At 35.3% G+C, this 14,184-nt stretch overlaps 3 protein-coding genes and 1 pseudogene across 3 annotated transcripts; 2 read left to right on the top strand and 2 right to left on the bottom strand.

Annotated features, from left to right (window-relative positions):
- Positions 1–872: 872 nt before the first annotated feature.
- On the bottom strand, positions 873–1,671 carry LOC105779869 (uncharacterized). The gene has a single exon (XM_052629817.1). It carries the CDS (start codon positions 1,592–1,594, stop codon positions 1,067–1,069), a length of 528 nt encoding a protein of 175 aa, XP_052485777.1. The 5' UTR covers positions 1,595–1,671; the 3' UTR covers positions 873–1,066.
- A 1,664-nt stretch (positions 1,672–3,335) lies between these two features.
- Positions 3,336–6,426, top strand: LOC105780148 (pentatricopeptide repeat-containing protein At1g79540). Its single transcript, XM_012604292.2, has one exon. It carries the CDS (start codon positions 3,539–3,541, stop codon positions 5,939–5,941), a length of 2,403 nt encoding a protein of 800 aa, XP_012459746.1. The 5' UTR covers positions 3,336–3,538; the 3' UTR covers positions 5,942–6,426.
- A 27-nt stretch (positions 6,427–6,453) lies between these two features.
- LOC105779868 (serine/threonine-protein kinase TIO-like) lies at positions 6,454–11,932 on the bottom strand (annotated as a pseudogene).
- A 756-nt stretch (positions 11,933–12,688) lies between these two features.
- On the top strand, positions 12,689–13,468 carry LOC105779870 (uncharacterized). The gene has a single exon (XM_012603828.2). The coding sequence runs from the start codon at positions 12,744–12,746 to the stop codon at positions 13,269–13,271; it is 528 nt and encodes a 175-aa protein (XP_012459282.1). The 5' UTR covers positions 12,689–12,743; the 3' UTR covers positions 13,272–13,468.
- The last annotated feature ends 716 nt before the right edge of the window (positions 13,469–14,184 follow it).

The raw sequence follows: 14,184 nt of genomic DNA, 5'->3' as shown, positions 1-14,184 counted from the left end.
TAGATCATGTATATCAAATTGAAATAAATTTTAAAAAAGTAATTATTTATTTTATATAAAAATTTCAATTGTTAAATATAGATTATTTTAGATTGATAAGTATAAATATAATATTTTTAAATCGATTGGATATTTTGATAAAAAGTTAATAAAGGGTGTAAGTGGATCATTTTTTAATTATATCTAATTATAAGGACAAATATCAAATTCAAAGATAGTAATCCTTTTGATAAGTTGAAAAACTAAGCACAAAAATATTTTGTGTGCTTTCTCTTTCTATGCTAGCAGTTCTAATCCGATAGAACAATATTTTGATATGATAGAATCGGCTAAACTTTTTATTCAAACAATCACACTTTAACGCATTCCACATTATTAAACAGAAAAGAGCAAAGCTTGAGAGGCAAGGCAGCATTGTCAAAGAAACTGCAACAACTGCACTTCCATAATCCACTCACAAGTGCCAAATAAGAGTAACTAATCAAATTCATCATTTCTTGGTTTTGATTCAGTTTTAGAATATGCAGAGACTAAGATATGGGGCTACAGAATTGCCTTCAGGAAACTCGATACGCGAAAATGGAAACAGGGAGAAGACAAGCTAAATTGAAAAACAATAGCATCTCAAGCTACCATTCAGAATTATGATCTTATCAACTTTATCTAAATGCTTCTCTAATCTGAAATTCTACTAGCCACCAGAAATACCCAAGTTGACTATGAGCACATACTGATTCCCTTCCCTTAATTTCTAGGTTAACATGGCGAGTTTGCTTTGGGAAACCTATTTGCCTTGATTGATCCTACTCGCAGTAATCATAAACTGAAGAACAGTGGTGATTTAAGAATGTAAAAATCAATCAACAGACGCATTATGTTCAACTTGTTAATCCATTAATCGAATCGAATTACCATCACAAGCTTCAAATCTCAAATCCGTAAATCAATGGCAAATGAAAACTTTAAACCACCAGATTCAGGTTCTTCAATAAAGAAGACCCAAAGAAAGCAAAGGAAAATTGCTCAACTAAAGTGAAGATAAGTAATAGCTAAGGAATTATTATCTTCACCTGAGATAACCAGGGATCTTGATGCGAATAAAGAGCGTAGTCATGACATAGGCAATAACAACGGAGGAGATTCCTGCAATGGCGTAGGAAACCTTGACACTCCTTGCCCTGTTTTTATCAAGGGCAAGATCCAAGAGGACAATCCCAATGCCACCAAGCACAAACATAAACCCAGAGGAGAGTCCTTCTATGATGTACTGACCATTGACTCGGCCTGGAAGGAAAACAACAGGTCGGACGGCGCCAGTGGCAGGGTCTTGGGTAGAGCCAATGCCAGGGGGCTCCACGATGACGTCGTAGACGAAGCCGGAGACCACCATGAAGTAAGTGAGGAGGACGAGAGAAAAGACGGTCATGGCGGAAGGAAGGGAGACGGAGGGGATCTTGAGGCGGAGGCGCGGAGGGCGAAGGAAAGAGTAGGGGACGACTTTCAAGACATGGAATACTGGGTCCATTGAGAATTGAGAGGATGCGTCAGCTGCGGCGACAGCGCCGGCGGATTGGGTATCTGCTTTCGGAGCCATTCCTGTTTTTTCAGTCCTTTCCTATCTGTGCTCTTACTTAAGGGTTTGATGATATTTGGAATGATACAACCCAAAAAATGAAAAAAAAAAAAATCTTTTCAAGTTAATTTAAATTAAAATTGGGTAGTCAATTGAGTCATAACTCGATTGATATTTACATTATTTTCAATACAGGAGGATGTGAGTTTGAGTGCATTGTTTAAAAAAGAGCAAATATGATCAGAATATATAATGAAAGAAAAAGTGAAAACGTGTCTTATATGACGCATTTTCAGCCACGTCAGTTGAAAATGCGACGCGTTTTCACTAAAAACTAACAATTTAACTCATTTGGTCAAATGGTTAAATGTTAGATAATTGCGATTTCATTTTGAATATCAGGTTTAATTCTTCCTATAAGCATTTTATTACCTACTTCAAGTTTTTTTAATTAATGTTTATAATTAGTAAATATATTGTTTTCAATATTTTTATTTTAATTCATCTTTTTAATTAATAATTTTTTATTTATAAAATTAAATAATTATTGCAAGTATCATTATTTTTAGTAAATATAATTTTATATGTTAATATTTATTTTCAATCCATATTAGAAATCACTATACCCATAATATAGGTGGAGAAAATAAATATTTGACATATAAATATTATATATAAAGAAAAATATATCAAAAAATTAGTTGATGTTTCAAAAAATTAAATATTTATTATTTGATTTTATAAATAAAAGAATTATTAATTAAAAATAAAAACCTTGAAAACAATATATTTATTAATTATAAACATTAATTAAAAAAAAGCTTTAAACAACCTGAAATAAAAAATACATATTAAAATATTTATTAAATGATTTGAATCTAAAACTCAAGGATAGGTTTACAATTATCTAACCTTCTAACCAAAATAGATAATGTGTTAAAAATATTAATTAAAAATAAAATAAAAAAACGTTTGAAACAACATGAAATAAAAAATACAAATGTGAGTAGAAAATGAATCGAATCCGGGACTCAAGGACAAAAGCACTAATATTTAACCAGAGCTGAGTTATCAATGTTTAATGAAAGCAGGTCCAACAGAGGCGTGATTTCAATGAAGACACCCCCTGCAAGATGTGTTTTTTCTTTCTTTCTTCAAAAATGACATATACTGGTAAATTTAAAAAAAAGGCCTAATTTATTAAATTTTATAGAAAAACGGCTTATTTCTTTAATTTACCCATTAAGCATAGTAGTAAATTTACCTTTAATTTATAAATTTAGTGGTAAACTTTTTAAAAAAAATTATAATATATTTTATTGATACATAGAACTAATCTGTGAATGGCGCGAGTAAAAAATTAGTATATTTAATATAACAAGGTATGCACTCTATAATTATGACAAGTGGTGCAATTATTTTTATGTAATTCATTTATACATATTTAAAAAATTAAATTTAAATAAAATAAAAATTATCTATATTATCCATAATTAATTTTAAGTTAATTTTATGTTCAAATAAATATTTAATTAGATAAAAAATTAAAAATTAGATAATAGAAATTAAAATAACATTTTAATTTAATTTAATTTAATTTTATTTTTGAATTTTAATAATTTATTTATATTTTATATTTTAAAAATGTTTTTTATTTTATTTTTATTTTAAAAGTTTTAAAATAATTTAAAAGAAAATACCTATGATTCTCCTCTGCCATTTTCGTGTTTAAAAACAAACGGAGGGTAGTGATGAATTTATGTAACAGATGCCAATCTCAGGGACCAATTTGATGAAAAGAAAAGTGCAGAGGCCAACTTGGGAAAAGTGGTGAAGTTGAGGACCAATCTATTCCAATAATTCCAACTCCAACCTATTGAAGAGTCACCACCGTCGAAGTGTGCATCACTGGCAAAATCTTCTTCTCCGCCGCGGCCTATAGACCCTTGATCTTGTTGTTCGGTAATGAAACTGCCATCTCTCTTTGTCCGCCCAATCACTCACTTTTCTTCCAAGACATCCAAATCCCATTCTCTCAGTTTCACTCCCTCTTTCTCGCTCCAAGATTTCTCTGTTTCCAATGAAATCCACTCCATTCTGCGTACTGTTAACCCCATGGAACCCGCATTGGAACCTCTGCTTCCTTTCCTTTCTCCGGATATTGTCACTTCCATTATCAAAGACCAACCAAACCCTCAATTGGGTTTCCGTTTCTTCATTTGGGCAACACAGAGAGAGCGTCTACGCAGCTCTGCATCCGAAAAACTCGTCCTCGACATGCTTCTCCGCAAGGACAATGCCTTCGATATGTTCTGGCAAACTCTTGAGGAAGTCAAGAAATGCGGGGTTGTAATCGTGCCCAACATCTTTAAGATCTTGATTTCGGGGTATTCGAAGATGGGTCTCGAGGAAAAAGCCGTGGAGTGTTTTGGGAAGATGAAAGATTTTGATTGCAAGCCTGATTTATTTACTTTTAATGCTATAATATATGTTATGATTAGTAAGAAGGTCCTTTTGTTAGCTTTAGCGGTTTACAATCAGATGTTGAAGTCTAATTATAAGCCTAATAGAGCTACTTTTAGTATTTTGCTGAATGGTCTGTGTAAAAATGGGAAAACTGAGGATGCGCTTAAGATGTTTGATGAAATGACTCTGAGGGGTATAGAGCCAAATAGGTGTATATATACCATAATCATTTCGGGTTTGTGTCGAGCAGATAGGGCTGATGATGCTTGTAGGCTGTTAGGTAGGATGAAAGATAGTGGGTGCTCCCCTGATTTTGTTGCTTATAATGCTTTGCTTAATGGGTTTTGTGAGTTGGGTCGGCTTGATGAAGCTTTCGCACTTTTGCAGTCTTTTCAAAAAGACGGATTTGTACTTGGATTACGTGGATATAGTAGTTTTATTAACAGTTTGTTTAAAGCTAGGAGATATGAGGAAGCCCATGAATGGTATACAAAGATGTTTGAGGAGAATGTTGAGCCTGATGTTGTTTTATATGCCATAATGCTCCAGGGATTATCAAAAGCAGGCAAAGTTGACGATGCGATGAAGTTGCTGACTGAGATGACTGAAAGAGGTTTAGTTCCTGATACCTACTGTTATAATGCTGTGATTAAAGGGTTTTGTGATATTGGTCTTTTGGATCAAGCACGGGCTCTTCAGCTTGAGATTTCAAGCCATGATTGCTTTCCTAATACCTGCACTTACACAATTCTAATTAGTGGTATGTGCAGGAATGGATTGGTTGGGGAGGCTCAGCAAATTTTTGATGAGATGGAAAAGCTTGGATGTTATCCCTCAGTTCATACATTTAATTCTCTTATTCATGGATTTTCTAAGGCTGGTCAGCTTGACAAAGCAAACCTTTTGTTTTACAAAATGGAAATAGGGAGAAATCCCTCATTGTTTCTTCGGCTTTCTCATGGATCCTCTCGAGTTCTTGACAGTTCAAGCCTACAAACTATGGTCGAGCAACTTTATGAGTCTGGAAGGGTTCTTAAGGCATTCAAGATTCTTATGCAACTAGCTGACGGTGGGAATGTACCCAACATCTTTACTTACAACATATTGATCCATGGATTTTGCAATGCTGGCAACATTAATGGTGCTTTCAAGCTCTTCAAGGAGATGCAACTCAAGGGGCTATCTCCTGACAGTGTGACCTATGGAACTCTTATTAATGGTTTGCAGAAGGCTGGAAGAGAAGAGGATGCCTTTAGAATCTTTGATCAAATGGAAAAGAATGGGTGTAAACCCAGTGTGGCAGTTTATAGATCACTAATGACTTGGTCTTGTCGAAGAGGAAAGGTTTCATTAGCTTTTAATCTTTGGTTGAGTTATCTGAGCAGCCTTCCTGGTCGGGAAGATGCAGTTATGAAAGAATTTGAAAAATATTTTGTTGAGGGTGAAGTAGAAAAGGCAATTCTGGGTTTGCTCAATCTGGACTTCAAATTAAATAATTTTAGTTTAGCACCCTATACAATTTTCCTTATTGGGTTCTGTCAAGCAGGAAGAGTTGAAGAAGCTTTAAAGATATTTTCTATTCTAGACGAAAAGAATGTTGTTGTCTCCCCTCCTAGTTGTGTAAAGCTGATAGTTGCTCTATGCAAAGAAAGAAATTTGGATCAGGCAGCTGACATGTTCCTATATACTCTAGAGAAGGGTTTCAAGTTAATGCCTCGAGTTTGCAATTATTTGCTTAGGTCTCTTCTTCGCTCTAAAGATAAAAGGATGTATGCTTTTGATCTTTTGAGTAAAATGAATTCGCAGAGATATGATTTGGATGCGTACCTTCATAAAACTACAAAATCTCTTTTATATATGCATCGACATGCACGGGAAACGAAAAGTCTGGCACCTGGATGAATTTTCAACTAATGTGACGTGAAGGTTGTGTAATATATATCTTTTGGCTGCTGCAGAGGCTTTTGACTCAACTTACTCAGGATTAATGTGGTTGATTCCTATTTTTGGATCAATACTTCATTTCATTGAAATTGGTTAAGAGGCTTTTAGTTCAGAGTAATGATCTTCAAGCCTGAATTTCACCAATATTCTGTTTGCACGATTTCATCATGTAATCCTAGTATAACAAGGACCAAGGAGAGGCTGTCACATTTATTCTTTTCATCACTCTTTTCCTGTTGTATACTCTTTGTTTTCAATACTTGGCATTCAATTTTCAGTGGACTGATTCAAGAATAACAAGAATTGAGTTTTTGGAAAATGGATGACATTGAACTTTTGTATGCATCCTTGTGACTGTACACTGAATTAGTTTGTAAATTTATTATGTCAGAAAAGAATGAAAAGTGAATAAAACTGCTTCATCATTGAGTTAATTGCCATAATCTTTCTTTGTGAATGTTCTCTTTACTTCATAATTGTGCTGCAGGGATCAGTGTTGTTAAACCTATTGGGGATAGGCCAACTCCATCATTTGGGCTATCAACTCCTTGACGTGAAGCGATTGAATGGCTGCTGGCCAAAAAATAATAAGTAACGGGATACCACTTGCAATCAACTGCTGTACAGCCAATGGTCCTCCCCATTTCAGTTTGGATTCTAACAAGCCTACGCATCCATCCCTAAAACCATGCCAATATGAGAGAACAGCTTTGATGTTCTTAGGGCCAACATCATTTTCAGAGTCTTGAGGAAATTTTAAGGTGATCACAAAGTGTGCTAGTTGGAGGAATCAAGGGCACTGCAATTTCAGATACGGCAGACTCAACAGACAGTCCACCTTCAAGTGATAGAATGGAAGCAAGAGCCAGCATAGCTGATGCAGAATGAGGTTATAGTTGTATCTTTAGAAGAAACAAGCTGAGCAAGTATAGTAACTCGAGAGACTGCTTCTTTGGGGAGGTTGTAAGCATAAATATTGCAGAATTTCTTCCAGTAGATTTTAAGCACTGCGCAATTGTAGCAAGGAGAAGACATGTATGCAGAGCCAAGGCAGGAGGATTACTTATTTTACACTTCATTTCTGATTGTGCATCTTTGTTCAACGATGAACATAAAGATAATATAGAGAATAGCTCTGAAACAATGGTACCGTGGGCTCCACCGTTAACAATAGTAGTAACAGGTAGGGAATTGGCAAGGCCGCAAAGAACAGTTGAAATAGTGCCATTGTGTAGTCAACATCTCGACAAAATCTGAAAAAGCTACATTGGTTAACCAATATAAAATAAATGTTAAGCATTCAGCTGCTGCTCAGTACAGAAGCATTTTCAGTTAGAGGAAGAAGTACATGAATAGCAGCAGATAATGCTGGCTCTACACGTTGATGAAGGCAATTGACTATAGCAAACTGAACAGATTTTGATCTGACAAAAGCCCTAGTTACTGCATCAACGACTTTCGCTGCTTCTGTTTCAGCCAGCCAACCACGGGCATGATCTCTGATGTCAAGTCGAGCCAAAGAGTGACTCCGCAAAGCATCCAGGGGAAACAAACTGGGATTTTCCTTCACGAAAAAGATTTCATGAGCATCCATCAATGACCAGATAGCCCTATATGCTTCACAAGCAGCAAGCATCAAGCAGCATATTTGTGGATCCAAAACTGAGACTTGCACCTGAAGTTGCTAAACATAAACATAGATGGTCCACTAAACGGGACGTAACAGCATGGTCCAAAATCTGTTTCAATGATTCATTAATCACAGAGGGAGAGGCGATTCCCTTAGGAGCCTGAGTCGAAGAACATGCTCGAAGACCCTGAGACACTCTTAACTAATATAGTTGTGATGCACGCACAAGACACAGAGAAAACTCTCCCAGAGGCATCTTCAATGTGGCTTACAACCTATATTCATAAAATGAGGGAGCTTACAAAGGCGTCTGAAATGTTGGAAGAGACCAATATAAACCATAGAAAACTATACCTGTGAGAAAATTTCAACTAAGACAACCCAGTGTTTGAAATAGGAAGTGGCAGCATCACTTCCGTTATTTTCTGCCAACAGGATTTTAGTAACAGAAAAACTCTGCAGAAGCAACCAGAAATGTTTCAGCCAGATATAACAACAGAAAAGTGTAGTTGACTTTGTAAACAATTTAGTGATCAATGTTTAGATATCTCTTAAATAACTTTTTATGATATAGTCATTTGTTTTCAGAAAAACATAGAGAAAATTCCATTCACTTGACAGAAAAGAAAACAAAAAAATATGGCCGCATTTAGAAGGAAAAAGAAAACACAGGAAGCGTCATGATTATAGTTTACAAAGAAAATGAACAGCCATTTTCAAAATCAAAGCATGAAGATGTCCCATTTTATGCATGAAACACAAGCGTACGTCAGTATGGGACATGAAAGGTAGTGGAAATAGGGAACATAAATTTCTAGATAGAATTAGTCATATACCTTTGCTACTAACTCATTAACATCAGATGATTTCAAACCAACTAAAATGGCAGTGAAATTAAGAAGTTCACACATTATTTCATCCAGTATTCCGCCAGACTGGAGAGCACCAGCTGCAACTAAATTAGAAAGGATTCTCAAAGACTGACTTGAATGGACGATATCTTGATCCCTGTAAAAGTCACTATAAAATGAGAACCGACTTTAACAAATAATCAATGGACACATGGTATTCAGTTCAAGGAAATGTACATTGAGTGGAATGACAAAAACAGAAAGACCAAATGGGAGAGCAACATTGTAGCCAACATTTCTTCCTAGGATCAAGTGTTTATCTACCCAATTTGGTAAGAATTACAATAAGCAATCAGCAATTGGGGGAAACGGGAATTTGAAAGATATGTTTAACCTTAATGCTTGGAAATACTAAGTATTCCTTTTACCAAGCAGAATTACTTTCGCTTTCTTTGTTATGCTGATTGCTAATGTTTCACTAAGAAAGTATCACCCGTTTTCCCCCCTTTCCAGGTTCAGTTTTTCTGCTTAGCATGTATACATAAAGATAAGGTTCAGTATCCAGATCATGGCAGAGACCATTGCAAAGAAAAGAAAAGAACGCCCAGCACCGATCAAATGGAAAGAAACTAGTTCCTAAAAATGTTTCCTACTAAAGGTCTTGAAAACAACCACAAAATGAGAAAATAGAGAGGAATGGTCCTGCAAGCATTTCAAGACCCACAAAATGAGAGTAACAAAATGAGAAAATAGAGAGGAATGCTACATACAAGAAACAGAAAATAGAGAGGAGAAAAAGGAAAGCCATGATTACTTAGCTACTAATACAAACAACAGGGAATCAAGTTAAATACAAAATGCTAAATGAAGATAATCCATAAACTCTAGGTTACAAATTACCTGCAAGCATTTTGTGATCCTTCTGACCATTTTTTTATTGGAATCAAAGTAAGTGCCAAGGCTTCATTTTCTTGACCAATAATTTGTGCCCCATTAACTGCGCTAGAGTTGTTTTCTAATCTGTCTAATGCCAAGTTACCTGGAGAGATATATAACTCATAATATGCCAGAACAATGAAATGTATGGAGAAAAATCAATTGCTAAAAAGATAATATGCTAAAGAACACTAAAAGTAGAGACAAGAAGAGTGGATTGTAGGTTAAGATGCTACTATTTCCTGAGTGAAACGAGGGCAAATTTCTCTATAGAGCATCTGTTACTTCATCATAAAGGCTTTGACCCATATTGAAAAGGTTTGTTGTTTACAGCTATCATTACAATATGTAACCCACTTAACAAAAGGAAGCTTACATTTACATGAAAAAAAATGACAACATGCAGAAGAACAACAAACAAAACAGCAAATGGAGCATCAGAGAAAAATTGTTGAAGTTGGCCTGCATGCAGATAAGAAGCAGAGAAGCTGTCCGAGCCATGCAGTTGCAACTGAAGCTCATGCTACTGTTTCATTTTATTACTTTCAAATTGATGTTTTGTAACTTAGTTAAATTAGGACTAAGTTGTTAACGTACTTGATGTAATTAGGTGATTGAGCTGATAAATCAGCTTTACCAAGTGTGCAAGTTATGTTTATCAAGTTTCCATGTTACTTAGTGGAGTTAGGTTGATGATTAGGTAATGTTTGTCTCATTTTGACCAGCTGAATGCTTGGTATATGTAATGGCATTATGCCACAATTCATTGTAATGAAATCTTTCAGAATTTTCTTCTTCATTTTGATCCTTGCTTAAGGTTTCTGTTCAAATTTCTTTGGTCGATTTTTGCTAGTTTGCTCAGCAAGACATCGAGCCTTCAAGCTCAAGTTTCAGTCAACTTCATTCATTTTTGTTTTCTAGTTCCAAAAAAAATGGTCACCAAGTTATTTCTTTCACGTTGTCGAAGTATCACAAATTGAAGCTAGATGTACCAATGGCTAAATGTAATTGAAACTTAATATGCCATAACAATGAGATGTATAGAGCAAAATCAATAGCCAAAGAGATAATAAGCTGAAGGATACTAACACTAGAGACAATAAGATTGGCTATAACAACAGTAGGTTAAGATTTGCATGTTCCACTAACCAATGCACCATGAAGAGGAGTGGCTTGAGCTTAAGGTTAGATTTTGCAATTTGTTATATATTATGGTTTAGTATATTTTTTATCGAAGATTTAAGATTTTACTATTTAGTCAATATATTATTTAACTAGCTTTTTGCATACTGTCCAAGTATTAGGGAATTATGGTTATTTTTGGTGATTTCCATCTATATTGGATTTAGGTTTTAGCTTTATGTAGCTCTTTTTCCTTGGCTTCTAGTATATTTTAGATGATCAATTCTTGAAATCTTGGCATATTGACTTGAGACTCTTCCCTACTGACCCTCCCTGATCTTTCCCCCTGGTTCTCCCATTTCTCCACAACCCACCCGAACTTTTCTGTTTCTTGTAAACTTCTTTTACCATCCCTTATTTTGATTCACTAATGCACTATAGGAACTGAAACATCATAACATTGCCTACCTGTCTGTTTAACATCATTTGGATTTGAAAATCCAGGAAACTCGTCATGCAGTGCCGAATTTCCCTGGACTGTATTAGGACTATATTTTTTAGCATCACTCTGAGGGCCGACATAGTAGTCAATGATGGTTAAAAAAGGTAGAACCAATATATCACAAATAAGAATCGAATGCAATGCTGTCAAAAGGGATGATATACCATTTGGTGTCTGGATACTGTTTTCATCACTCCTCAATGCAAAATCAGATTGCCTGGCTGTAGCAGTTGTAGCACGCACCTCCTAGAATGTTTCACTATTCAAAAATGAACTCTTATATACAAGGTAAAAACACAATTGGCCTTCCTTTAGAGTAAGTAAACAAAGAGCCTAATTCGTTTAACAAAAGGAAAAAAAAAAAAATTGCAGACATCAGATGCATTACCCTGGCCTCTACTTCATCCAATGTTTCTTTAACAAATGGATGTTCAAGAATAATTCATACCTTAACTATGTGCTGGATGAGTGCATGTACTGAATTCGTATAAAAGGGAGGTTGCCCAACAAATGATTCGTACCTGCCAAATTTATGGTTGGGTTCAACTCAATTTAAACAACAGATAGAGGACATGAAGGCAAAATCTGATTCATCTAGCAAAAAACGAATTAAAGGATGATTACTATAAAATTAGAAGGAAAAAGAAAGTGCATACAATACGACTCCAAGAGACCGCAGGTCAACAGTGTGGTTGTAGGGCTGTTCTCGCACAAGCTCTGGGGCCATGTACACTGGGGTGCCTGAAAACCATTTGTAAAAGCATTACTGAGAATAAATAAAGGAAATCCACATAATACAATGGGGGGTCATGTACAAATGTATTAAGGATGGAAATCTGGTTTTTCTCATTTTATACGTAGGCATTCTACTTATCACAAGATTCATATGTTGACAAGATATTGAAACATTTTATGATGATCGATTCAAAGGAACTAGACCCTAAAGATTTTGGTACAAGTACCTCTAGCTCTGCAAGTGCATTTAATGGTCATAGTAATGACTCCAACGACTTAATTTGATTTCTATCAACACTGAATGACTATTAATTCATGAGGGTATAAATAGAGCACAAGAACAATCAGAACAATAGAAGAAACAAGCTTACAAAGATTAAGAGAAAAAATCTCGTCTTTTCTCTTTGTTATTCACATTCCAAGGTTCAAATTAGTGGATCGGGAAATCCTTATTTGTGATAAGCTAACAATGATCATAAACATAATTTTTTGGCATAATGACTTATTTGGCTCTTAAATTTTACTAAAAAAGTAATTTTAGTCTTGCATTAAAGTTTGTCTCTTTTAGCCATGTCAGTACTTTTTTAAAAAATTAATTTTTATACTTTTTCAAATTTTTTATATTTAAAAATAAATTAATTGCTAACATAGCATCCACGTGTATGCGTGCCAATAAAGTTAACAGATTTAACTTTTCAATCTATTTTAGGGTGATTTGAAAAATAATGTAAGTTTAAAGGCTAAAAGAGATGAAAATTTAAATAAAGGGTTAAAATGAATTTTTTTAAAGTTAGAGGGCCAATAAATCATTATGCCTAATGTTTTTAAAGTTTGTGACTAAAACATAAACTCACTCAAATATAAGGGATGGGTTTTGTAGTTTAGCCATAAATATATGAAGAAACAAAGCTCCTTAATCGGACATAGTAAGAGCATAGTGATCAAAACACAGATAGTAAAGGACTGAAAAAAAAAAAAACAGAAATGGCTCCGAAAGCAGATACCCAATCTGCCGGCGCTGTCGCCGCAGCTGACGCATCCTCTCAATTCTCAATGGACCCACTATTCCACACCTTGAAAGTCGTCCCCTACTCCTTCCTTCGCCCTCCGCGCCTCCGCCTCAAGATCCCCTCCGTCTCCCTTCCTTCCGCCATGACCGTCTTTTCTCTCGTCCTCCTCACTTACTTCATGGTGGTCTCTGGCTTCGTCTACGACGTCATCGTGGAGCCCCCTGGCATTGGCTCTACCCAAGACCCTGCCACTGGCGCCGTCCGACCTGTTGTTTTCCTTCCAGGCCGAGTCAATGGTCAGTATATCATAGAAGGACTCTCCTCTGGGTTTATGTTTGTGCTTGGTGGCATTGGGATTGTCCTCTTGGATCTTGCCCTTGATAAAAACAGGGCAAGGAGTGTCAAGGTTTCCTACGCCATTGCAGGAATCTCCTCCGTTGTTATTGCCTATGTCATGACTACGCTCTTTGTTCGCATCAAGATCCCTGGTTATCTCAGATGAAGATAATAATTCCTTAGCTATTACTTATAGTCTTCACTTTAGTTGAACAATTTTGCTTTGCTTTCTTTGTGTCTTCTTTATTGAAGAACCTGGATCTGGTGGTTTAAAATTTTCACTTGCCATTGATTTACGGATTTGAGATTTGAAGCTTTTGATGGTAATTCGATTCGATTAATGGATTAACAAGTTGAACATAATGCATCTGTTGATTGATTTTTATATTCTTAAATCACCACTGTTCTTCAGTTTATGATTTCTTCGAATAGGATCAATCAAGGCAACTAGGTTTTCCAAAACAAACTCGCCATGTTAGCCTAGAAATTAAGGGAAGGAATTCAGTGTTTATTAGGGAAAAGCGAGAGGCATTTGTGCGTGATGATGATCTTCAACTTGGGTATTTCTGATGGCTGCTTTTGTCTGCAGTATATGCTCATATTCAACTTCCTTACATTGGTGGATTTTATTTTAAACTTTTAACACTTGACCTAGCTAGTAGAATTTCAGTTTAAAGTGGATTTAGAGAAGCATTTAGACTTGTTCTAGTTCTGAGGGCAAAGTTGATAAAATCATAATTCTGAATGGTAGCTTGATGCTATTGTTTTTCAATTTAGTTTGTATTCTCCGTGTTTCCATTACTGCGTATTGAGTTTCCTGAAGGCAAGTCTCTAGCTCCATATCTTAGTTTTTGCTTATTCTAATCTCAGTTTATTAATTTTATGGTGCTAAAACTGAATCAAAACGAATAAATGATGAATTTGATTAGTTTCTCTTATTTGGCACTTTTCCTGATCGCTTGCGGATATTGTGAGTGCATTATGGAAGTGCAGTTATTTTAACTCATGCTGTTTTGTTGAAAATGTTGTCTTGCCTCATGGTTTTCTATGACTTGTTTTCTCTTTTATGTTTAATAATA

Source organism: Gossypium raimondii, chromosome 4 (genome assembly GCF_025698545.1).
Source record: "Gossypium raimondii isolate GPD5lz chromosome 4, ASM2569854v1, whole genome shotgun sequence".
Taxonomy (NCBI): domain Eukaryota; kingdom Viridiplantae; phylum Streptophyta; class Magnoliopsida; order Malvales; family Malvaceae; genus Gossypium; species Gossypium raimondii.
The sequence above is the reverse complement of the archived record's forward strand: the minus strand, read 5'-3'. Positions and strand labels throughout refer to the sequence as shown.

Excerpts from the sequence above, each read along its gene's own strand:
- LOC105779869 (XM_052629817.1), bottom strand. The coding sequence starts at position 1,594 with ATGGCTCCGAAAGCAGATACCCAATCCGCCGGCGCTGTCGCCGCAGCT.
- LOC105780148 (XM_012604292.2), top strand. The coding sequence starts at position 3,539 with ATGAAACTGCCATCTCTCTTTGTCCGCCCAATCACTCACTTTTCTTCC.
- LOC105779870 (XM_012603828.2), top strand. The coding sequence starts at position 12,744 with ATGGCTCCGAAAGCAGATACCCAATCTGCCGGCGCTGTCGCCGCAGCT.